Source organism: Stigmatopora argus, chromosome 6, assembly GCF_051989625.1.
Source record: "Stigmatopora argus isolate UIUO_Sarg chromosome 6, RoL_Sarg_1.0, whole genome shotgun sequence".
NCBI classification, from domain to species: Eukaryota; Metazoa; Chordata; class Actinopteri; order Syngnathiformes; family Syngnathidae; genus Stigmatopora; species Stigmatopora argus.
In genome coordinates, this window is record NC_135392.1 from 6,248,575 (window position 1) to 6,271,697 (window position 23,123).

Below are 23,123 nucleotides of genomic sequence, written 5' to 3' on the forward strand. Positions count from 1 at the left end.
GGCGGGCTTTGGGGCGGAGTTTGTTGATCTTTACCAGGCAGGGACCGAGGCAAGTGCGTCAGTTGGCTACAGTACATTCGAAGCTTACCTCCACGTCAGACTCATACGTTTTAATCTGCCTTTGGTGATGCACATGCCGCGTTTGATGACACGTATTTAACAGCGGAGACCATACATTTTACAGAAGAGGGCTGTTCACTGTCCTAGAGCTGCTTGTGCGAAGGGAGTAAAGGATTTTTTTTGCCTCTGCTCCTTCCTGCTCAGCCATTGTTTTTTTAAATACCAGTTCGCTCGAGCAGGAGTCCAACAGTGCCCCTTGTGGGCTAAGTGGGAAGCGAGTCCAGGATAGGAAGCCAGACGGGTCGCCGAGCCTCTTACCTCGCGTGCGTCGTGGGTCCACCACGCTTAGCTCTCCGATGCGGAGTGAGGATGAGTCCCGCTCTGGAAGCCCTCATGCAGGCGGACGGGACTCCCTTCTCGGGGAAAGGGGTGATGCTTGAGCCCTTCGTGCACCAGGTCGGGGGGCACTCCTGCGTGCTGCGCTTCGAGGAGCAGACCATCTGCAAGCCGCTCATTCCCCGCGAGCACCAGTTTTACAAGAGCCTGCCCGCCGAGATGAGGAAATTCACTCCTCAGTACAAAGGTAAGACTTTCAAGAGTGAGACTTTCCAAGAACAGAATACTACATGGCGATGACAGGTTAGCTTGCGTGTTTCTCATCGCTATGCTAAGCATTACGTAACCTTACGAAGGCTGCAAAATGCACGTGGATGTTTGCAGTAGATGCTGTCGTAAGGAGAACAGGGTACAAAATGGAAGAATCTTGCCTGTTGTAGAACATTTTAGCCGACCAACACTTCAATAGTGACATCGAAAGATGTGGCAGGCCTTGCAAATTGGTTTATATTCCACCACTACCATCTACCACAATACTACAATAGGTTATCAAACACATCCATCAGGAAAGATTACTACGCTAAACAAAATCACCTTATTTCAGCCATCCAAATGCTGCTGAAGACCGCTGCATTCCATCAAAGCAGATTTTCTTTTTTTTCTGATTACAAAGTGAGACATTTTACACTTAAAAAAATATTTTGAAATACAACGATCAGCCTAAAACTCTGCCTCATGTAATCTGGAGTAATTAATAATCAGTATTTGTCCCAAAGCATAGGGAGATACACTTCTACTACTTCCTAGAATATTGATTATTGAACTTACGAATGCATCAGACATGTTTTGCTTTTGTAATTCAGAAAGGCCATACAAATTGGCATAACATTAGACAGGATGAAAATTGATTGGGCACTGAAATTAACAGATTTTACCTTTTGGGAATGAAGTCTTGTCATTTCATGGAAGACACATCAAGGGCTAAGGTTATTTAGGTCTAATCCCTGTCCTGACTGTAGCATGTTAGCAGGGCTTTGAACTAGTTTAGCATGTCACGGCCTCAAACCTTCACAAATCCCTCATGTGACTGGGAGATTAGGGTGATACATACAAATGTGACCATTTACAATATTAGGATGAGTTTCTTGTCCAGAAAATAATTATTGGCTTCCTTTTAATTTCCGATTGTATAGTTATTATTGTTCACCTAAGAACTCAGACTAATGACATTTAGCACATACTGATCCACACGTCCAAAGGTGTCTGTTAAGGAGGTAAGACTTGCCCGTTATTTGACTCCGCAGACACGCACCGTGGTGCTATAAAAAGATGAGATGTCTGAGTAGTCTGGAAGCAAACTTGTCGGACGGGCTAAAAGCGCTAAAACACTTAGATGACCATACGAAATCTTCAAAGACACATTTTTATTTCAACTGCGTGTACCACGACTTTAATAGCTACTAGTCATTTGTTACTGAGACAAATGTGCAGTAGTTTACAGAAATTTTGCAGAGTTGAGTCACTTTTTCCAGCTCTGGTTAAGTGTGGTACAGTGACTAGGCAAGTCTCACTCAGGCCACATTGGAGAGGAGGCGGAAAGGCTTAAGGATGCTGATGTCAGCACGGATGACGTCAGATACAATTCATGTACAGGAAAGGGGTTTGGCCACTGGTTCCTCGAGCCCACAGCCCTCAGCATTAGCATGGGCATGCTCACAACCACTCACAATCATACCTAGGGTCAATTTAGAGTGTCCAATCAGCCTATCATGCATGTTCTTGGAATGTGGGAGTAAATCAGAGTACCCGGGGAGAACATGCAAACTCCATACAGAAAAACTTATCTGTGGAAAAGTTGTTTATCATTTTGTAATAACTTTCTAGGGTTGTGTAAACTATCTATTAGTTACTTTATCAAGTCCTTGAAGTACTATATATTGAAGTAATTTCAAATAAAAGGCATGAGATGTAATGTTTGCTTACTCTCAAATTCTTGGTCAAAGTGGAGTTTTCGGATAAATATGCTGCTCTGAATGACAGACTAGCTGTGTTTTTTAAGTTGTCCTTTTTCTGTCCGTGGAGTTAAATCACACCAAATATTTGGTTGCGGTGAATGAATGTATGCGTGTGCTTAAAATTTATTGTGTAATAAGCATGATTAAAAAAATCATGTTTTCTTCCAAGACCTTGCATAATACATAACACTCCAGCTGACCATTTTGTTTTCCATGGATTTCTTGTTAAGCAGACTTGTTGTGTTTTAAGCCATTCTCTCTTCCTTTTCACAGGTGTCGTGTCGGTCAGTTTCGAAGAAGACGAGGGCGGGAACCTGTGCCTCATTGCTTACCCTCTTCATAGCGAATCGGCCGACCTGGAAAACAAAGACCCCTCTAGTGACTGCGAGCCCAAGAGCAAGATGTTAAAGTGGAGCAACAAAAAACAGTCCCCTTTGCACTTGGAAAATGACAACTTAAGCAAAGAAAGAGCTCGACAGAGTCGTAAAGACGACAAGATCATAAGGTAAAGTTGCCTTGGTGCAAAGGTGAAGGTTTCCCATCTGTACCACAAAGCTGACCTTTTATATGTGCGCTCTTTTGTAGCTACCGTGATGATGTACAGGCGCAGCAGCAGGCAGAAGTCCTTTACCTAAGCCTGGAGAAAGGCAACATGGTCCCACAGATCAAACACAATCCCTGGAGTCTCAAATGTCACCAGCAGCATTTGCAGAGGATGAAGGACAATGCAAAGCACCGGAATCAATACAGTATCCTTTCATTTTGCTCTGGTAGTGGACCCCCCGTGTGCGGTCGATTGGTCGCCGTCTTTTGGTCGCCCGTTGTCGCGGTCCGGGCGACCAAAAGACCGGTGACAAAACAAGGTAAAACAACACGGTCTACGCATCAATAAAAGCCAACAATGGCCATGAGCAGTTTCACTGAGCCGACATGTGAGTGTATGAGTTTGTATGTACATGAGTTGTCCCCTTAGGAAGGTATGTCAGTCAGGGTCTTAACAAGTTCTCCAACAAAAAAACAATAAAAGTCCGGGAAATTTGAAGCTTTTCTTTAGCCTAATATTTAATAGGGCATTAAGTATGACTAAATAGTAATTCGCAGTTTGTTTTTAGGGAATTTGAACAACGATTTAAATGGTAATTATCAATAACCTTCCGGGCGACCAAAAGACCGTGTACCGACCATGGCAATGTTGCTTATATTAGGCGCATGGCGTTATTGGACAAGGATTGTTTTTGCGTTCCTTGACTCGCCTCCACAGAGTTCATCCTATTGGAAAACCTCACGTGGCGTTACACAGTACCATGTGTGCTGGACTTGAAAATGGGGACCCGCCAGCATGGGGATGATGCGTCGGAGGAGAAGAAAGCCAATCAGATTCGCAAGTGTCAACAAAGCACTTCGGCTTCCATAGGCGTGCGACTATGTGGCATGCAGGTAAACTGACTCTCCGTGCCCTGTATGAGTGTTTCGATTTGAAATTTCTGGGTTTGACGAGCCTTTTTCTGCTCATTAACATTTTTGCTTATTATTGAATAGACAAATATATTTGTGAGCTTGAATAAATTTAACTTTTAAGTAAGACACCATACTTATGCCATACGCTTAATTTTTTTGCTGTTGTGTCTACAGGTATACCAGTCAGATTCCGGCCAGCTGATGTTCATGAATAAGTACCATGGCCGCAAGCTGACCTTCGCAGGCTTTAAGGAGGCCCTTTACCAGTTTTTTCACGATGGGCGACGCCTGCGGCGCGAGCTGCTGTCCCCCGTGCTGCGACGCCTTCGCGAAATGCAAGCCGCTTTGGAGTCTTGCGAGTCCTACCGATTCTACTCCAGCTCCCTGCTCATTATCTATGACGGACATCCTCCCAGGACTCCCTCTCGACCTCGACATCGCGGCGGAGAGGAGGGGGATGAAGACGAGTTGTCTGAAGAGGAGGAGGAAGAATCAGAGGGAGCCTTCGGGTTCCCTCGTTCGTCCTCGGCAGGCGGGAGCGCGGGTGGAGCCGGAGGGAGCGGCAACGGTAGCGGCGGTCGCTCTACCCACGGCACATCAGACCTAAGCAGTTCTGCGGTAGATGTGCGCATGATTGACTTTGCTCACACGACTTGCCGTCACTATGGCGAGGACAGCGTTGTGCATGAAGGTCAAGACAGTGGGTTCATCTTTGGGCTCCAGAACCTGATCAGCATCATTTCGCAGCTGGAAGATCACAGCAATGATTGAGGCTCACAACAGAAGCCACATGTTCTGAATTTCAAGCTAGGGGAATGAGCTCGATGAGCCGACACTCCGCTACTTCAAAGCGCGCCGTCCTTCCTCCCCGCACGGCGGGCCGACCTTCCCCCACCTCCTCGGACCGCCCGGGGTCAGGACGGGAGGATATGCGCAATAGGGTCCAGTGCTCTGCCTCACCTGACAGAGGACAGGGTCGCCCGAGGCCTTCGTCACACCCTTTTTTTCCTCTTCGAGACCGCTCCTTTTCTTTTGCGCTCACATTAGGAGGAATGTTGAACGAGACGAAGGTCAGGAAACGGACACAGTGGACTTTTGTAGCATCCTAGGACACTCCCGACCCTCCTGCAGCACATTAATGGTTTCTTTATTGTGCATTCTCTCTGAGAGAGAAATTATCAGATAGTTGGTTAAAATTAAAGTGTACTGTCATTCAAAAAGTCTGACATGGTGCTTTACCTGTGGCGTGAGATTTTGTGTTTTTTTTGGTAGAGTGCAGTTACAACTGCCAGCCCCGAAGCGTATAGCGCATTTAGAGGGATTTAAAGGGCTGACTTTGGCTGGCTAGGAGCAGCCTTGTAGCAATCAACAACGTAAGCTCCTGAAGAGGAAATTTTGTGTTTATGTTGGTGTTTGCCTGAAATGCGCTCTGGGTTTCTAATCAGGCTCTTGTCTGGATGTAAAATACAAGATTATAAGGAACAAAAGGGGTCTGCCTTTTTCCAACATCTCCCCTCTGTACTTTATTTCCTATATATACTATTGCAAGGAAGTGAAGAAGTCCTTTGCTTTTTTTTTTATACTACAAATGTGGTGTATGTTGGACTTTTCTCCTATTCATTCCTTAAAAGTGGACTTGAAGAGAATTTACTGATTTGAAATCACTAGCTATCAAGAGACTATTTATTTGGGAGCGGTATTGAAAAATGGGAAAAAGTACATTCCAAATAGCCACTGTTAATTTTCCTCATATTGAATTTATTTTGTTATTGGGAGAGCTATTAAGCTCGCTTGTATGCCTGTGTTTTAGCAATGTCTTGAGAAATAAAGGCATTCATTTGTGGTAAATTGTTTGGTGTTGTTTATTGTTTTGTGGAAAAAAAACCTTTTTATTTTAAAACTGAGATAAAACAAGCAGATTGTGGGGACTGCATTGTTTCCAAATCATGCGGACTTCTTTTGTTTAGCTCCCATGCTATGAAAAACGTGAAGCAATGCATGTCTACTCCTGCCCAAATTAAACCCACATAATACACTTGCAGCGATGTCGCTGACTAAACTGGGAAATAAGGTTCTGGATTATAAAGTGCAGCGTGAAAAACCTGAATAGCTACATTTATCTGAAGCAACAATTAGTACAGTATGTGCTTGGTAAGGGTGTATGCATACCAGCAGCACTTTTGACCTAATTAATTTGCTATTGTAGTGAATACAATAGCACTAGAAGATACAATAGCACTCTTCTACAGCACTAGAAGACATCCAGTAAAATGCAATTAAATGAAATTCACTTTTTGGCTTCAACTAACTGATCAAAGGAAAACCTCAAATGCCTTGTTTAAATTGTGCTTAATTTTTAGACTATTGTGAATTGTGGACAAAATCTGGAATTAAAACTTTCTCGTAACAATTGTTTTGTGCACTGGCAACAAGGGTAGACACTAGTCTTTGTCTCGAAACCAAATTTGAATGTCACTATGCCAGAGAGCTCGGCAGGCCAGACACTGGATTGACTGTTTAGGAGAAAAATCATTTAAATAGTCATTCGGAACACAGTATAATGTCCCTCGTTTTGTTTTTTTCTTTTGTGAGCATAGACTTGAGTTTTTGTTTTTTTGTTTTAATATGAGGCAATCAAAGCAAGTGTCAGGGGCTTAAAACTGTAACTTTTCTGGCCCCAAGCCAAACAAACAACTGACTCACAGACAGATAATTTAGCATCCTCTTGTAACCTTGTCGACCTTTATTTGTTTTGGGGAATAAAACAGGTGATTAGATAAACAGCTATCAAGATCTTCACACTCAAGCAACAATCTGTTTCTGTATGACTTTAAAGACATATTTATGGAAAAAACAAAATAACAGATTTCTTGCAATGTCCCAGATATGATACCCGTGATTCTTGACTATTATATAACACTAGAAAAACAGATAAAGCCATACTGATTAGCACACTGGTGGCAATGGTGTGGCCCATGACGCAAGTTTATGACACGTGCATAAACATGGTAGTTTGCACACAAGTAGCCACAATGGCCATTAAAAAGGGTCACTTGGGTCAGATTTTGTATTTTTCAAGTGACATGAGTTAAAAACAATATAACTTTAAATATGCCACTACACAAAAAAATCTGTTAGAAAGGCCCCGAGGACATTTTACAGGGGGGTCATGTTTAATTATCATGAGTCTTAATTGCTGCAACTTTATCAAACTTGCATGTTTTGTTTTTCAGGTTCAACAACACATTGAAGCACGATTGAATCAGTCGACATCAACAAATGTAATGTATAAAAAGCTGTTTTCTATTTAATTTACTTTTCACAGTTAAATGCTGACTTTTGCATTTGAACCAACATGACAAATATAAGAGGCATCATATCAACGCTTTAACAAGGATCAAAGTACACAAATATGTACAGTGTGTAAATGTGTACCGTGGGTGGGGCAGCAGTGCACACATGGCTTTGTGTGCAGAAACATGACCAGCTGTAATTATAGTTTAAAGGTTGCGGAAATGCCTTTATCTCATTTTTGTTTAGGGCTGGCAGCCTTTTACCCACGTTGTTCCACGCATGGAAATTCCGATATCTCAACTCTTGATTGACACGTAGTGCCGTGGCGTGGTGGGCTAAAGTACTGTAATGGCCTGCCTGGATAAAACTTCACCAAATGGTGAAGAACATAAAAAGACAGATGGGTGGGTATTTAAATCAAGTAACAAGTTAGGAGAACATTGACATGGGAAAAAAAACTTAATATAAGACGTAGACACACAACCTTGCTGTTTTAAATGTTTATTTTATTCATTTACATTTTACCATATTTGACATTTTACACACAGGTAATTTCTTTTATTACTGTCAAAATTCGCACATGAATATAAATGCAACCCTTTGGGAGACTGTATATCATAATTACAGTTTAAGAATACTCTGTGGGGGAAAAAAGCACAAGAAATAAATTAATTTTCTTTTCCAATAGTCTAAGTATTTACATCGGTCTTCAAACTTAAATCATTATTAATTACACCTCATAATACTCTGTTCTGTTAAATTATAATTGTATGATAAATAATATGATACACCAGTGTAAAATAGACTGAGCATGACTAATATTTTATTCCTCATTTCTAGTGTATCTGGCATAAATGTGCTGAGGTAAATGAATAAACATAGGAATAATTTTAAAATGTGCTATAGTGTCATTTCCAGCTGCTGTTGACCTACATTATTAGGTTCAATAGTACAAATTATAGACTACAGAGGTGTTTTCACCCAAATGGGTGTGTATGCATGTGCAGAAAGAAAAAAACCCCAAAGATATTTATGATGATGTCATGTTTTGAAATAGAAAAAACAGTGAGGGATAGGTCCTCATGCCTGTGCATACATGTTCATTTGTCTCGCTAATCCATCTGTGTCGTGAAGCTAAAAATAACTCAGGTAGGCCAAATGAGGTGTGGTAATGATTGAGCATCTGCAGTAATCTGGATTAATTTATTAAAAGAATGCATTTAAGGACAGTTGATTTGGGAGTTGTTTGCAGATTGTCACTCATAATTCTGGGCTTGTCATGGATCTTTGTTGGCTAGAATATCAATGTTAAATTGCTTCATACGCAGTTTCGGTGCATTTCAACTCACAGTTCTATTGTTTCACCTTCTAATTTTAGCTGTGGCCTTCCTGTATAATTTAGTTTAATCTTCCTGTGGTTGTTCAGGTAACCCGGTTTACTCCCAAATTCCTAAAAAGCCTTTGTCTCACTAGCTTTTCATTAAATTGGCATAATAGTAGAGCTAGAATTTACAGGTGTTGGCAGGTCAGTTTCATACAGAACATATAACATTAATTAAGGCATAACTTAGGCTCAGACTTCACCTTGAAAGGGTTGAAAATTTCATTCAAAATTCACTAGTACTTTACAAACAGTGGGGTGGTAAAAGGAACAAAAAAAGTGGCCAGTTTTGAAGACCAATGTCTTACGTTAACAGCGGATGTGATATATAGATGTGATGTGACCTTTCAACATTACATAAGTATACGTATTGCGAGGGTGTGCAGCTGTTGCTGTCACACCAGAGCCGAAACATATACTTACGTACAGAAAGTTATGTATTTATCTGGAGTGTGATTGGACATCTGTGTACTCATTCATTTATTTTCACTCTTGTCGGGGTCATAGGGAGCTGACTCTGGGGGGAAAATGGTCCCCACTCAGTTGAAGGGCACACAGAGAGTGGGAATCGATCCCGCGCTGCTTGTGTTTGAGTGAGGCGAATGAACCACTACCCCATTTGTGACAACTTTCTGCATTTCCAAAATAGTAATTATGAGCATTATCACAATAGACCTGTGTAAGCTATAAATAGCAATTGGAAATAGTTATCTTTTAAAATGATCATCCCTAAACAGTCATCGCATTTTCCGGATGTGTATTTTAGTTGAGTGCAGGTGACTTCATTCATTCGTCAATCAACTTCCGTACAACTTATACTCCCGGGGTGCTGGAGCTTCTCCTAGCAACTATGGCCAAGGAGACAGGGTACACTCAGAAGTGATGGCTGGCTCATCACTTGAGGATATGGATGAACAAGCATTCACATTCACATTTCCACTGATGGACAATGCAGAGTGATTATTTAACGTTCCATTTTTTATTTCAGGATGTGGGGGGAAACCCAGGAAAGCCCCATGCAGATATGGGAACAAGATGCAACCTCCACGACCATTGAGCCGTTCGTACGAGCCATTAAATCCCAACCACCAATGTCAGGTTGTGAAGCACTGTACCTGTTTCTCACTTTCGTGCTGTGAAAAAAAAATGCCCTCAGAGAGGATTTAGGGCTTTTTGGTCCTTGAATAGAGTAGCAAGGACAAAATGTTCCAACTTTAATCCAAGCTTTATGATGGATTGCAAGTACCTCTGGGTTCATCTCTTTAAGACTGCCAACCTTTACTGTTGACTCCTCAGACACATTATACTTGTATGTCCCAACTGTTTTCTGGAAGAAAGATAGGATAGCCAGGTAGGATGTGACTCATACCGCAGGAAATGTCAGTCCTGTGACCTGCTCACACCCTTTTTTTTCCTTTCATTTGCCCTTCCGCTCTCTTCCCTGGCCTTAAAATGCTCTCGTTGAAGTATATTAACAGAGTGTAAACCATTTTAACATTGTCTGTACCTGCCCTATCATGATTAAATAAATATAGCACTATAACCTTAAACTTCTCCCCGGGCCTGCGTGGGTTTCCTCCGGGTACTCACCGGTTCCTCCCACATTCCAAAAACATGCATGGTAGGCTGATTGGACACTCTAAATTGCCCCTAGGTATGAGTTTTGAGTGTGCATGGTTGTCAGTCTCCTTGTGCCCTGCAATTGGCTGGCCACCGATTCAGGGTGCCCCCTGCCCCTGGCCCAGAGTCAGTTGGGATAGGCTTCAGCACCCCCCGCGACCCTAATGAGGATGAAGCGGTTCAGAAAATGAATGGATGAATGAGCCTTGGAATCCTTTGTAGCAATATCAATCCTATATGGAAGATTAATGTGGTGATGGTGACGTGTCGTGGTAGAAATTGGAACTACAAATAGTGTGTGTATTTGTTTTGGTTCTGAGGCCATTCGAGACCGATTGCTTATAAAAGTAAAATTGTTCTTTCCTTGGCCAAAACACACTCTGTCAGCAAGTTTGGACAGACGATGACAGACAAACTAGAAGAGAAAAAGTGTATATATTATATCTGACTCTTGGAATTAAAGGAATGCTGTGCGTTTAAGGGGCTTGTCTTGTGAACATAGATATCATACGTAAGGCTAGATGTCTAGAGGCTGACGTAGACCGACCGAGTTACAATATTAAAATAATCCACATCTCTTTCAGAGATTTACAAACATTTTTTGTGTATAGCAAATGTATTAATTTGGTTTTGATTCAGGCTGAATTTTGAATTGATTTATTCAAAATTATTCTATTTTTGTAGGCTGTAAAACTAAAACATTAATGAAAAAAGCAATCGTCTGAAAACTGAGCAATCCTTTAACGATGCAGTCTTTCGTCATGAAAAGATATCTTTGCTCATAGGAAGTGGTGACGTTTATGCACGCGCACGGATGCGCGCACGTTCCCGGCGTCTCCTCAATTCTGGTGGACAGTTGCTTTAAAATAGGAGCTAATAGCTCGAGATCAAGGACAAAATGGGCAGTGAGTATCTTCTTATTGCTCGATTTAAGCAAAAATACTCTCATACAGAAAGATTTGCCGTTTGCTTGTGAGGACTTTTATTTGACATACAACCACCCACTAGCATGTTAGCATGCTAGCGCTTAATGAAGTCAAGCTTGATGGAAATGTTGAAATTTTAAAGAAGTTCCTTGTGAACGATTATGAAGATCAATGTGATCTACAGTTTCGGACTTATATTTATGTTTCGATTTAGCTTTAGTTTGTGTTTAAACGTTTGATGATCATTTGCGATCCACTCATTCAAATAGATTGACAGCTAGGTAACTTAGTGATGACGACGCTTAACGCCGCCGACAAATTTTTGGAATTTGTTAACTAATCAAACACTAACGATGCAGTCGCTGTTCTTTTTTTAATTAAGTGGACAAGTCAGTATTTTGTTGTTGTTTGTTTACGTTTTTCGTCATCATAATCGATTGTTCCACGTAGTGTAAAGTTCGCCCCTCATTCATTGCCACGTCTTATGGATAATCGGTTCAAACCATCTGATCAATAACCCGCTATTAACTTTGTTTGATTTCAGTCAAATTCTTGGAAGTTATCAAGCCATTTTGTGCAGTTTTGCCAGAAATCCAAAAACCTGAAAGAAAGGTACGTATTCAGTCGATGATCAGCAGACACTACACACAACTATTTTGCGTGTGTGTATCTGTGTTGTTAAACGTATCGTGATGATCTTGGTCCAGATCCAGTTCAAAGAGAAGGTGCTATGGACAGCCATTACTCTTTTCATCTTCCTGGTTTGCTGTCAAGTAAGTGTTCTTGTCTAATCTTGACCACCCACCACCTTGCATTTGACTAGGAAGCAACTTTGGTTAAACACTAACTTTTTTCTCTCCACTTAAATTGATGGAAAACAGGTTGAATAGATGTATTCTTCCTGATTGCTTTTATTGAAAGATGTATAAACTTCACATTTAATGACAATGTCATCAAGCATGTTTCACAATAATATTCACTGTATAATATTGTTTGTTTTCTAGATTCCTCTCTTTGGCATCATGTCATCAGACTCAGCAGATCCATTCTACTGGATGAGAGTAATTCTGGCCTCAAATCGGGGTGCGTATCTCTCATAAGCTACAACCTAGTAATATTGTGTTTTCAGTACCATCGTGCTATAGACTATTGACCGTAGTAAATCAAACCACCAGGCAAACATGTCTCTTGATAGGACAATTTCTCTTTAAAAAAATAATAATGATGGTAACAGATCATTTCTTGAGGAGTTACCACTAGGACTCACTTTAATACTAAAAAATATTATTTTTCATTAAATGGTTCCATTACTTTTTGCATTATTTTTTACTGGATCACAAATTCTGGTATTGAATCAGTATTGGTCAAAACAAATCTTCAAAAAAAATTAGATCAGATTGGGAGTTTTAAAAAAAAATCACAATGGTGACAATACCACCCAACCACAGAACACTCTGATTTACATAAGTTTTTTTTTCCCACAGGGACATTGATGGAGCTGGGCATCTCACCTATTGTCACCTCTGGTCTGATCATGCAACTCCTTGCTGGAGCCAAAATCATTGAAGTTGGAGACACACCTAAAGACAGAGCCCTCTTCAATGGAGCGCAGAAATGTACACAAAGTTATTCTACTCTCACTTTGTCACTTGAAGTAAAGACAGCCCACGTCATGCTTCTTAATGTTTTCCAGTGTTTGGGATGATCATCACCATTGGCCAGGCTATAGTTTACGTCATGACTGGCATGTATGGTGACCCCTCTGAAATGGGTGCTGGAATTTGCCTGCTCATTATCATTCAGGTATCTTAACCCCTTCCATGCCGATTGTACTAAACCAGGCACATACAAGAGAAAAAAAATCCCCCCAAAATCTGTTTTTAACCGTAGATACCTGTTGTTTTAATTTGCATCCTACGTAACATTGTATTTATTTTATTATTATTATCTTGGTGACAAACACAATATTGCGTGTTTGCCAGCTTTCTGTAGCGCTTTTCTCATCCCCTCGCATTTTATCCCATTCATACACAATTTTTAAAATCATATTTATGTTTTCTTACATTTATAGAGAACAGTGGTCTCAAATGTTGCAACCCATGGGATAATATTTTGCAGCCCCTTTTTAATACCCAATGTTAGTATTAGTGTTGCCTTCATGGATTTGGCAATGGACCATTAAAAAAATTGAAATAAATTGAAATAATTATGGACTTTTGGCTCTTACACCACTCTCCCCCATAGTTGTTTGTGGCAGGCCTCATCGTGCTGCTGCTGGATGAGCTGCTCCAAAAAGGTTATGGTCTTGGCTCTGGCATCTCGTTGTTCATCGCAACCAACATCTGCGAAACTATCGTCTGGAAGGCTTTTAGTCCAACCACTGTGAACACTGGAAGAGGTAACAAATCCCCCTAATTCGGGGAGATTTTATATTAGTAATGTTAATTGTGCTTGCCATGCCACTGACTGTTTGCAGGCACAGAGTTTGAGGGAGCAATCATCGCTCTTTTCCATCTCCTGGCAACCAGGACGGACAAAGTGCGTGCTCTTCGAGAGGCCTTCTACAGACAGAACCTGCCCAATCTCTTGAACCTCATTGCCACAGTTTTTGTTTTTGCCGTTGTCATCTATTTTCAAGTGAGTTCCTATTTTTGTCATGGAGCTTAGGCCCAACAAGTGTGACTGGAAAAAAAATATGCATACAGAAGTGTTGTCAAAAGTTGTTTCAAGGTCTCGTCTGCCATCACAGGGATTCAGAGTGGATCTGCCAATCAAGTCTGCTCGCTATCGTGGCCAGTACAATACTTATCCCATCAAGCTTTTTTATACCTCTAATATCCCCATCATCTTGCAGTCTGCGTTGGTTTCCAATTTGTACGTCATATCCCAAATGCTTTCCACCCGCTTTAGCGGGAATTTCTTCATCAACCTGCTTGGAACGTGGTCGGTAAGTCAACTTCTCTTGATGTAAGCCTAACTTAAATGACGACAGGATAAATGGTGTTTTGTTTTGTAGGATTCTTCATCTGGTGGTCCAGCTCGGGCATATCCGGTCGGGGGTCTTTGCTACTACCTCTCCCCACCTGAGTCATTTGGATCCGTTTTAGATGATCCAGTGCATGCAATTATTTATATTGCATTCATGCTTGGATCATGTGCCTTTTTCTCCAAAACCTGGATCGAAGTCTCAGGCTCCTCCGCAAAAGATGTAAGACCAAAATTATTTTGTTGTGTAGTCGCCTTCGCCTTCACCCGCATCAATAACTTGAGTTTATGTACTCGCTTTGCCATTAAGGTGGCAAAACAGCTGAAGGAGCAGCAGATGGTGATGAGAGGACACAGAGAGACATCTATGGTGCATGAATTAAATAGGTAAAATCTTATTTCATTTTTTTTTTTTTGTTTGAGCTCCAAACGCAAACATTTTGGTTATTTTAATTACTAGGGCATTAAGTATGACTAAATAGTAATTCGCAGTTTGTATTTAGGGAATTTGAGCAACGATTTTTAAATTGTAATTATCACTTACCTTCCGGGCGACCAAAAGACCGGCGACCAATCAACCGTGTACCCTGTTTTTACTAGCTTCTGGTACAATTTTGATTTGTGATGATAAATCTTTTCTTAATGCTTTAGGTACATACCTACTGCAGCGGCGTTCGGTGGGCTGTGTATTGGCGGTTTGTCAGTAATGGCCGACTTCCTCGGGGCTATCGGCTCTGGCACAGGAATCTTGCTGGCTGTCACCATCATCTATCAGTACTTTGAGATTTTTGTCAAGGAGCAGAGTGAAGTTGGTAGCCTGGGGGGATTTTTCTTCTAGAAAATCCCATATCCCATATCCTAGCAGCTGTTATTAGTACACCGCCATGTTGTATTTTTTTTTTTTATACCTTTTGTGACGCACTCCAATTATCAGCTTCCCTTGTTCAGGATGTTTTTTTCGACGTCCTCAAATCTGATGAGATTTCGTCAAATGACAGAACTGCTATCTCCACTAATCTAGAAACACAAAAAGACTTGATGGATTGCACTTTTTTTTAAACGCAATTTTGAAGCTTACTATTAACTGAGAGGCTGCAATTTCAGCGGTACATTGTCTTTTTGTCCTGAGCAACATGATTGTGATACAGGATGCAAGGATATAGAATTGGAATGGTGGCCCTAAGCTTCATATTGTGTGATAAAAGTACACAAGCTTCTCACATATGCTATACTTTTTCTTTTTCATTCTTTTTTTTTCTCCTAATGACTCTTTTAAGTCTTCATTAAGGTGCAGATTCAAAGTTCCAACGGTCAGCCCGACTGGATTCAAGTATGTCAAATTTGTATTTATTTATTTAATTTTTAGCTTATTTAGACATTTTTTAAAAGGACAAAAGGACTCGCACAAAAGTGTTGACAGGAAGTCCAACCTCTTTTGCTGGCCATTCAAAAAGCAAGTAATACCTGTCTTTCTATGTATATGCAAAACATTTAGTCAGCTTTTGTTCATTATCCTTGACATAATTTATTTTGTGTACACGGGTCACGTTTGGAAATAGTCTTTAAAATGTTTTAAAAAATGCATTTCAGAACAAACTTGTTGAAATATTTTGCAATAAAAAAACACTTGGAAAAAACAGTCCATGCTGACATTCCGCAACAACTGCATTCTTATATATGTCTGCATTACTCATGATGAATAGGAAAGTTATAGTTGTAAAAGGTTGGGACGTGTGCATGCGTTAACACGGTCACGGTCCAAGGCCAACTTCCAACCAAAATATAACTTGTTTATTTGTTGAAATTTTTATATATTTAATAAACTTCATGGAATAGAGGGTGACGGTTGATCACTTTATATTTTGGCCTGATTCATAGCGTATAAGTCTAAAATCACATCAAATGTTGATACATATTTGGTCCTTTATTCTAAGGTTCTGGCAATCATTTGGCAATCATTGTTTTGTAAGCAAGCGCCAGAGGTCAGAGGTAAGTTTGTCCAGTGAGGTGCGTGCTTCTTCAAACTCGCTTCACGATCAATAATTACCAAACATCCCTTCTTTTGGTTGGTGGATTTTCTGGGGGGGAATGATGACCAAAAACTCAATGGACCACCTCTTTGTCAGAAGTCCTCTCCCTCAAATGTTTTGCAGCAGTCCTTCTACACTCTATTCAAATCCACAAGTCAACAAGATGGCCAACTTAAAGGAATTATGCAGTGGTTTACCTCTGGATCCTTTACCTCCAAACCAAGGAAGAGACCCCAACGTGCCTCATGCGCCTGTACGGACCCCAAACCTAACTGTCCAAGAGGAGCGGGTAAAGTATCATATTTTCGCTTATTTCTATGTCAACCATCTAGCTTACAGAATGCTCTTATTTATTTTTCTGCTCCGTTAACATTGATGGGTTCGCTGCACTACTGTATTGATTAATCTCCAGGGTCCTTCACTGATTGTCCAAAAAGCAAAGTAAAGACTTACGTCAATAATTAAGAGACTAGGGGCCTCAAACACTACATGTCAAAAGCATTTGTCTATTTGATACTCAAACCGTGACTTCTTTGTTTTTTGTTTTTTTTCTCTTACTAGCTGGCATTGAGAAACGCCCTGCGCTATTTCCCCCCGGCTCATCATGAAACCCTTGCACCGGAATTTGCACAAGAACTACGCCAGTATGGGCACATTTACATGTACCGGTTTTGTCCTGGTTTACGCCTGAGGTAAGACAAGGAGTTTTTATTTTTTTGAAGGTAACTCTAGGATTTCTGGTTACCCAAGTAAAATTAAATTGGACATCTGGCCCTGTTTTTGGTACTAACCACAGCCAGTTTAAGAGATTTGGACATCTATCATTGTCAATGGGAGACAATGAGTTAATTTTGCATGCCTTCCTTGTCATTTTAGGGTATTTAGAGGTCACCTCCTGTAAATTTTGATCAATTCCTCTTGGTTTTGGGGAACTTTCTGGGCTGCTTCTTGTTTATTGGTCACTATTTGCTTATTTTGGGGTTACTTCCTCTTATATTTGGCACATTTTATGATTCCTCATTGCCTACCATTGATGGCACCATTTTGACTTATGAAATTGAACAAAGGGCAGTAGTGCACGCCTCCACATCTCCCCTCTATAGCTACTCTGATGTTGACATTTTTCCTTGAATAGAATAGAACCATTTTCATCGTAAACCACGTTGGAAAATTCCCTCTGGCTGACCTCTCTCCCACAGAGCATACCCCATACACGAGTACCCATGCCAGACACGCCAAGCAGCCGCCATAATGTTGATGATTATGAACAACTTGGACCCAGCGGTGGCCCAGGTGTGTTTTTTTTCCGTTGCCCTATTTATTTGACCTCTTACCTTACCACCAATCTAACTGACATTCATTTTTTTAGTTTCCCCAAGAGCTCATCACCTACGGAGGAAATGGACAAGTTTTCAGTAACTGGGCTCAGGTACAAGTAACATTATTTCTTATTTTGGGCCAAAACAACATTAAAACTACACTTTCCTCCTATATTAAAATAGCTTGATTAGCACAGGCAAAAAGGATATTATTAAAATAAAATTTCAAATAGATAATCCTGATTTAAGTCCAATTTGGGTTTTATATTGGAATGTATATTCTATTGCAATATATATTAAACATACACGATGCCAATGACATAATAGTCATTTTACATTGAGTTACTCAGATTTTTTGGGGCAATTTTTAAACTTGCTTGCCATTTTAATGAGTGAACGCAGTTTCTACTATGACTTGACTGTTCATGTCCAATACACAATAGTTTTTCATAGCAATTGAAAGTTATTATTCACAACCAGAAAGGCAAAAGTCGATTTTAAGAAGAGATGGTGCATATCCACCTCTATGTTTAATTGTTGTAGTTGACTTTTTTTTTTTTTACAGTTCCGTCTTGTGATGCGTTATCTGAGTGAAATGACAGAGGAGCAGACTTTGGTCATGTACAGTGGTCACCCCATGGGTCTGTTCCCAAGCTTGCCCTCCTCCCCTCGTGCCATTATCACCAATGGCATGGTACAAACCAATGGTCTCAAACTATACCTTCACATTCAAATATCATGACTGCCATTTTGTTTCCTTTTAGGTTATCCCAAACCACTCCTCCAGAGAGCAATATGAAAAGATGTTTGCACTCGGTGTATCTATGTAAGTCTTCAAGCTGCTCTTTCTGTTCTGAACTCCTATTCTGAAAACAGGGCTCCCACTTTTGTGAAAACGGCACCATTAATGCCTGTACAACTTGATGTAGCACAAGTGCATTTTCAATCTAGTGTTTATCATGTCCACCTCACAGTTCTGAGATCGATGGTGCAATCCCCAGTGGGTTCCGACCTTCCTGTGTGTAGTTTGCATGTTCTCCTGTAACTGTGTGGGTTTTCTCCGAGTACTCCGGTTTCCTCCCACATCCCAAAAACATGTATGCTAAGTTTGTGGAACACTCTAAATTGTCCCTAGGTATGGGTTTGAACCTGGATGGTTGTTTGTCTCATTGTCCCCTATGATTGGCTGGCCACCAATTTAGGGTGTCCCCCGCTGGGATAGGCTCAAGCACCCCCCGCGACCCTTGTGAGGATAAGCGGTACGGAAAATGAATGAATGAACACTTGCAACTTTTAAATAAGCTATTTTAGTGTTGTTTTAAATATTTACTTTAAAATATGATACAATTTTGTGTTGCTGACAAAACTAATTTTCTGCCAATAATGTACAAATCAGGTGTTCAAGTATTTACTAGTATAATATAATGAAAATGAGTTGATAACTGATTTTTGCAAGTAATTTTGTGTTTTGGCCTTGAATTTTAAACTGTTAAAAGAAACATTTTAGGATGAAGTGCGTAAAATGTTGGCCTTGTTATGCTTTGTATGCTAACTAATTTTGTATATTTTTTAGGTATGGTCAAATGACAGCTGGCAGCTACTGCTACATTGGACCTCAGGGGATTGTTCATGGCACTTTGGTACGAAAATATATAATATCAAATCTATTTTTACTAGGAAAGCTGGGATTGAATGATCATGTTTCCGTGCCCTTGACAGCAATAGATGTCCAATCTAATTTGCCTCAGTCAAAATGGATAAGGTTTTCTAGTGCCGTCAATGGCACCAATAAGATAACACTTAAAAATATTGATGCATTTTGCAAACCTAATCTTTTTGTTCACCCCCCCCAAAAGATCTGAAATTGATGTATACTCAATTATAGTCTGTTTTTTTGGTGTAGCTGACTGTGCTGAATGCTGGTCGGAGGTACCTGGGCTCTGGTGACCTGAGGGGACGTGTCTTTGTCACATCTGGCCTGGGGGGCATGAGTGGAGCTCAGGCTAAAGCAGCTGTCATTGCGGGCTGCATTGGCGTCATTGCGGAGGTGATGCAACAGTGCCTTTTAAATGGGACGCACGTGTGGGACTGACTGACGTCTGTGTGACTCTGTGTAGGTAGATGAGGCTCCTCTCAAAAAAAGACACCAGCAAGGCTGGCTGATGGAGGTCAGCGCAGATTTGGATCACTGCATTAAACGCATTAGGTAACGAATGCATGTATCCATGATTACCAAATCTTCATTAAAAGCTTACTGTTTTAGCATCATGTAATAGTTACCATAGTATTGCTTGGTTTTGGATGCCATTAACTCCCATTTATTATTTGGTCCTCCCTGCTTCAATGAATTAAATGTCTATTGCCTTCAACATACTTTGTCGGGCACTTTGTTACATCCCATTTTGTCTTCTTTTAGAGAAACCAGACGTTCAAAGACTCCACTCAGTTTGGGATATCATGGCAATATTGTAGCTCTGTGGTGAGTGCACACTGACAACTTTTACAGACTATTATACATTTTTTACACATGGTCCATGCATCTTTAGGGAGAGATTGCTGTTAGAGTACCAACAGACGGGTGAGCTCCTGGTAGATTTGGGCTCGGACCAAACCTCTCTCCACAATCCCTTCAACGGAGGCTACTACCCAGTACAACTGAACTTCCACCAGGCCAACCAGCTCATGTCTACAGATCCTAGTTATTTCCGCCGCATGGTCAAAGAAAGGTTATGCCGTTTGTACTAAAATATTTCCATCTAAGTATGTTGTCTCAAAAGATGTTTACCTTATTGACGTATTCTCCCACAGCCTCCAGAGACACGTGAATGTTATCAACAAGCTATCGGATGTAGGCATGTTCTTTTGGGACTATGGTAACGCATTTCTACTGGAGGCTCAAAGAGCTGGTACGCAGGAATTTTAATGAGACCTTGAAATTAGTGACATTTTAGGATGAACCTAACGTGCACTTTTATCTTGATTTAACGTTTTCAAAACGAGCCAATTGTTCATTGTCTGCCGTCAAGGAAAGATGAAGGGCATATAATGTCCATGGTTATTTATTCTATGACTATTAGACTCTAGATTTTTCCATTTGCGAAGTACTTTTTGATGACAAAATATCTAATGTTAACTGGTAACTCAGAGATTTTTCACATTTTATTGTGACTTTTGTGTTTATTTATTGTTGAAATTATTGTTGCTATTTATTACTTGAAGGCCATATATATCTGACTTTCTGTAAATAGTGGTTGTAACAACGTAAACTTACATTTGTTGTTTGAATAGGCGCTGCTGTGGAAAAAGTTGGTGGGGGAGCGACAGAATTCCGCTACCCATCCTATGTCCAGCATATCATGGGGTGAGCCAAGTCAATGCATTTTTATACATCAGTAAATTGTGAATACCTTCATTTCAATTCCCAACATAAGTTACCTAAGACAGTTTCCATATGTAACAGAGCTAACCTTACAAGGTTTGAAATGTTATCTGTCAGTTTTGAGAGCCTTGAAGCCTTTGAGCAATTATTAACATTTTTCTCTCAGAGATATTTTTTCTTTGGGCTTTGGTCCATTTCGTTGGGTCTGCACATCTGGGGACCCCCAAGACCTTGCCGTAACTGATGACATTGCCGCCTCAGTCCTGGAGGACTTGAGCGCCAACGTGACTGACCGTGTCAGACAACAGTACGACGACAACATCCGATGGATTAGGGAGGCTGGAAAACACAAAATGGTTTGAATCAGCAATCCTCCTTTAAATGTGACTCACCAATAAACAATGAAACATTTTTGTGGGGGCTCTTTCTGCAGGTTGTAGGTTCCCAAGCCAGAATTCTCTACTCAGACCAGAAAGGAAGAGTATCCATTGCTTTGGCCATTAACCGAGCCATTGCTGAAGGAAAGGTCTCGGTAAGACAGTGATCATATATACATTATACACATTATAATGTAGTCACATATAGTCCTATTTCAACCTTCAGAATGTGATTTGACCTGTATTGTCAGGCTCCGGTGGTGATCAGCAGGGACCACCATGATGTGAGTGGTACTGACAGCCCCTTCAGAGAGACTTCCAATGTATATGATGGCTCTGCGTTCTGTGCAGGTATGTATAAATGTGTATTTCATCGAATTGTACTTCTACTGAATTACTGTCTTCCAAACGTGTTCGATCAAATGATGCCATCCTTGGTTTAGATATGGCAGTCCAGAACTTTGTGGGTGATGCCTTCAGGGGGGCCACCTGGGTTGCCCTGCACAATGGTGGCGGTGTTGGATGGTAAGGCTGCCTATGTTTAGCTACCTTTGTGAGGATAAGAGGGGGTATAGAAGATGAATGAATACTTATTTGTGATCATATACAGTATGTGCAGCCTCAAAAACTAATGCAACCTTATTCTAAAGTGCTTCAGTCTTTATCATTATGCGAGTGTCTTAAGGCATTACTTGGTGATTTGCAGATAGGTCCTTAAATTACCAACCAGAGGATGGTTTTTTTCAGTATTTAATTTAAGAGGACCAGCAAGTCAAAAGAGTAGCATATATTGTTTTAATCAAAAAGTTGCTTGTTCGGGTTGCATGGTGTTTTGTGTTAACTAAAACACGCTTGAAGAATGCATTCCTGGCTCAATTGTAAACTTGTTTGTTTACACAATACACTGAATGAACAAAACAAAAAGGGCCTCAAAGTTGACCTAAAAAAGGGTTTTGTTACATACTCTGTCACATGTGTGGCCCGGTAAAGTAAATCATGAGTACCGCCTTTCTGTTTTAGGATCAAATTAAAATGAAGAGTATAGATGAATATTAAATTTCCTGATTTCCCCCCTTTTAAATCACTAATTGTAATTTTTCAATCCATTTTTTCTGTTTTTAGTTCAAAAATCATTTTGTAAAATCTAAAAATATATTTAAAAAAAAACTAAAATAAACATTGTTTTAGATCTATAAAAAACGGAATATTCAGGGATTTTAATCCAGTTCTTTTAATCCATTTATTTAAAAAAAATCTAAATATTATATCTAAAATGGTCTGGCCCACGTGAAATCAAGTTGACGTTAAAGCGGCCCGCAAACCAACCTGAGTCTGACACCCTTGCTCTATGTGGTGAACCAATGTTTACATGTAACCTGCTGAACATGCAGGGGGGAGGTGATGAATGGAGGATTTGGTTTGCTTTTGGATGGCTCTGAGGAGGCAGCCAAGCGAGCCTCTCTGATGCTCAACTGGGATGTGTCCAATGGAGTGAGACTATATATATTTATTCATTCATTCTTTCTTTCTTTCTTTTTAAATGGACTTAAGAGGTGACTCCTTTTTCTGTTTTTCTGTTTCTCAAGGTAGCACGTCGCAGCTGGTGTGGGAATTCCAATGCATACGAGACCATCCAGCGCACCATGGAGGCGGATATGAAGTTGCGGGTTACCATGCCTTTTCCTGTACAGGATGAGCGTGTGCTGGACCGGGCTCTTCAGGGTTGACCCAAATGTCTAAATAAGACTGTAACTGGTCTTACAATAAGAAAACACTGCCATATTTCCATCAGTGTGCATATTACAAGCTTTTTTGGTAATGGAAGACATGTTTAGTTAAAAATAGAGGTACTTTTCCTGATTGAAGAATATTTCTCTGATATGAAGAATTTATATCATCAGGAATTTCAGTTACCAGAAAATAATACAATATCATTAAATTGA

General features: G+C 40.4%; 3 protein-coding genes across 3 annotated transcripts; all 3 read left to right on the plus strand.

Moving 5' to 3' along the window:
• The first annotated feature begins 47 nt into the window (after window positions 1-47).
• ip6k2b (inositol hexakisphosphate kinase 2b) lies at window positions 48-5,717 on the plus strand. Its single transcript, XM_077603023.1, has 5 exons — window positions 48-643; window positions 2,685-2,916; window positions 2,997-3,160; window positions 3,673-3,848; window positions 4,044-5,717. The coding sequence occupies exons 1-5, from the start codon at window positions 430-432 to the stop codon at window positions 4,638-4,640; spliced, it is 1,383 nt and encodes a 460-aa protein (XP_077459149.1). The 5' UTR covers window positions 48-429; the 3' UTR covers window positions 4,641-5,717.
• A 5,092-nt stretch (window positions 5,718-10,809) lies between these two features.
• On the plus strand, window positions 10,810-15,714 carry LOC144076185 (protein transport protein Sec61 subunit alpha-like 1). Its single transcript, XM_077603836.1, has 12 exons — window positions 10,810-11,069; window positions 11,635-11,702; window positions 11,798-11,863; window positions 12,095-12,173; window positions 12,575-12,706; window positions 12,784-12,893; window positions 13,335-13,488; window positions 13,567-13,727; window positions 13,840-14,037; window positions 14,107-14,298; window positions 14,386-14,462; window positions 14,727-15,714. The coding sequence occupies exons 1-12, from the start codon at window positions 11,063-11,065 to the stop codon at window positions 14,911-14,913; spliced, it is 1,431 nt and encodes a 476-aa protein (XP_077459962.1). The 5' UTR covers window positions 10,810-11,062; the 3' UTR covers window positions 14,914-15,714.
• Window positions 15,715-16,228: 514 nt separating this feature from the next.
• uroc1 (urocanate hydratase 1) lies at window positions 16,229-23,123 on the plus strand. The gene is made up of 19 exons (XM_077601966.1): window positions 16,229-16,394; window positions 16,667-16,797; window positions 17,305-17,398; window positions 17,475-17,534; window positions 17,990-18,118; window positions 18,189-18,250; window positions 18,998-19,064; window positions 19,328-19,471; window positions 19,542-19,630; window positions 19,841-19,903; window positions 19,971-20,150; window positions 20,233-20,330; window positions 20,713-20,785; window positions 20,970-21,159; window positions 21,237-21,335; window positions 21,432-21,531; window positions 21,624-21,705; window positions 22,572-22,671; window positions 22,767-23,123. The coding sequence occupies exons 1-19, from the start codon at window positions 16,269-16,271 to the stop codon at window positions 22,905-22,907; spliced, it is 2,028 nt and encodes a 675-aa protein (XP_077458092.1). The 5' UTR covers window positions 16,229-16,268; the 3' UTR covers window positions 22,908-23,123.

Coding starts and splice junctions, on each gene's coding strand:
- ip6k2b (XM_077603023.1), top strand. CDS start 430: ATGAGTCCCGCTCTGGAAGCCCTCATGCAGGCGGACGGGACTCCCTTC. Junction 644..2,684: donor ATTCACTCCTCAGTACAAAG/GTAAGACTTTCA, acceptor TCCTTTTCACAG/GTGTCGTGTCGGTCAGTTTC. Junction 3,161..3,672: donor AAAGCACCGGAATCAATACA/GTATCCTTTCAT, acceptor TCGCCTCCACAG/AGTTCATCCTATTGGAAAAC.
- LOC144076185 (XM_077603836.1), top strand. Junction 12,174..12,574: donor AATTCTGGCCTCAAATCGGG/GTGCGTATCTCT, acceptor TTTTTCCCACAG/GGACATTGATGGAGCTGGGC. Junction 14,038..14,106: donor ACCTGCTTGGAACGTGGTCG/GTAAGTCAACTT, acceptor TTTGTTTTGTAG/GATTCTTCATCTGGTGGTCC.
- uroc1 (XM_077601966.1), top strand. CDS start 16,269: ATGGCCAACTTAAAGGAATTATGCAGTGGTTTACCTCTGGATCCTTTA. Junction 19,065..19,327: donor GGATTGTTCATGGCACTTTG/GTACGAAAATAT, acceptor TTTTTGGTGTAG/CTGACTGTGCTGAATGCTGG. Junction 21,706..22,571: donor AATGGTGGCGGTGTTGGATG/GTAAGGCTGCCT, acceptor CTGAACATGCAG/GGGGGAGGTGATGAATGGAG.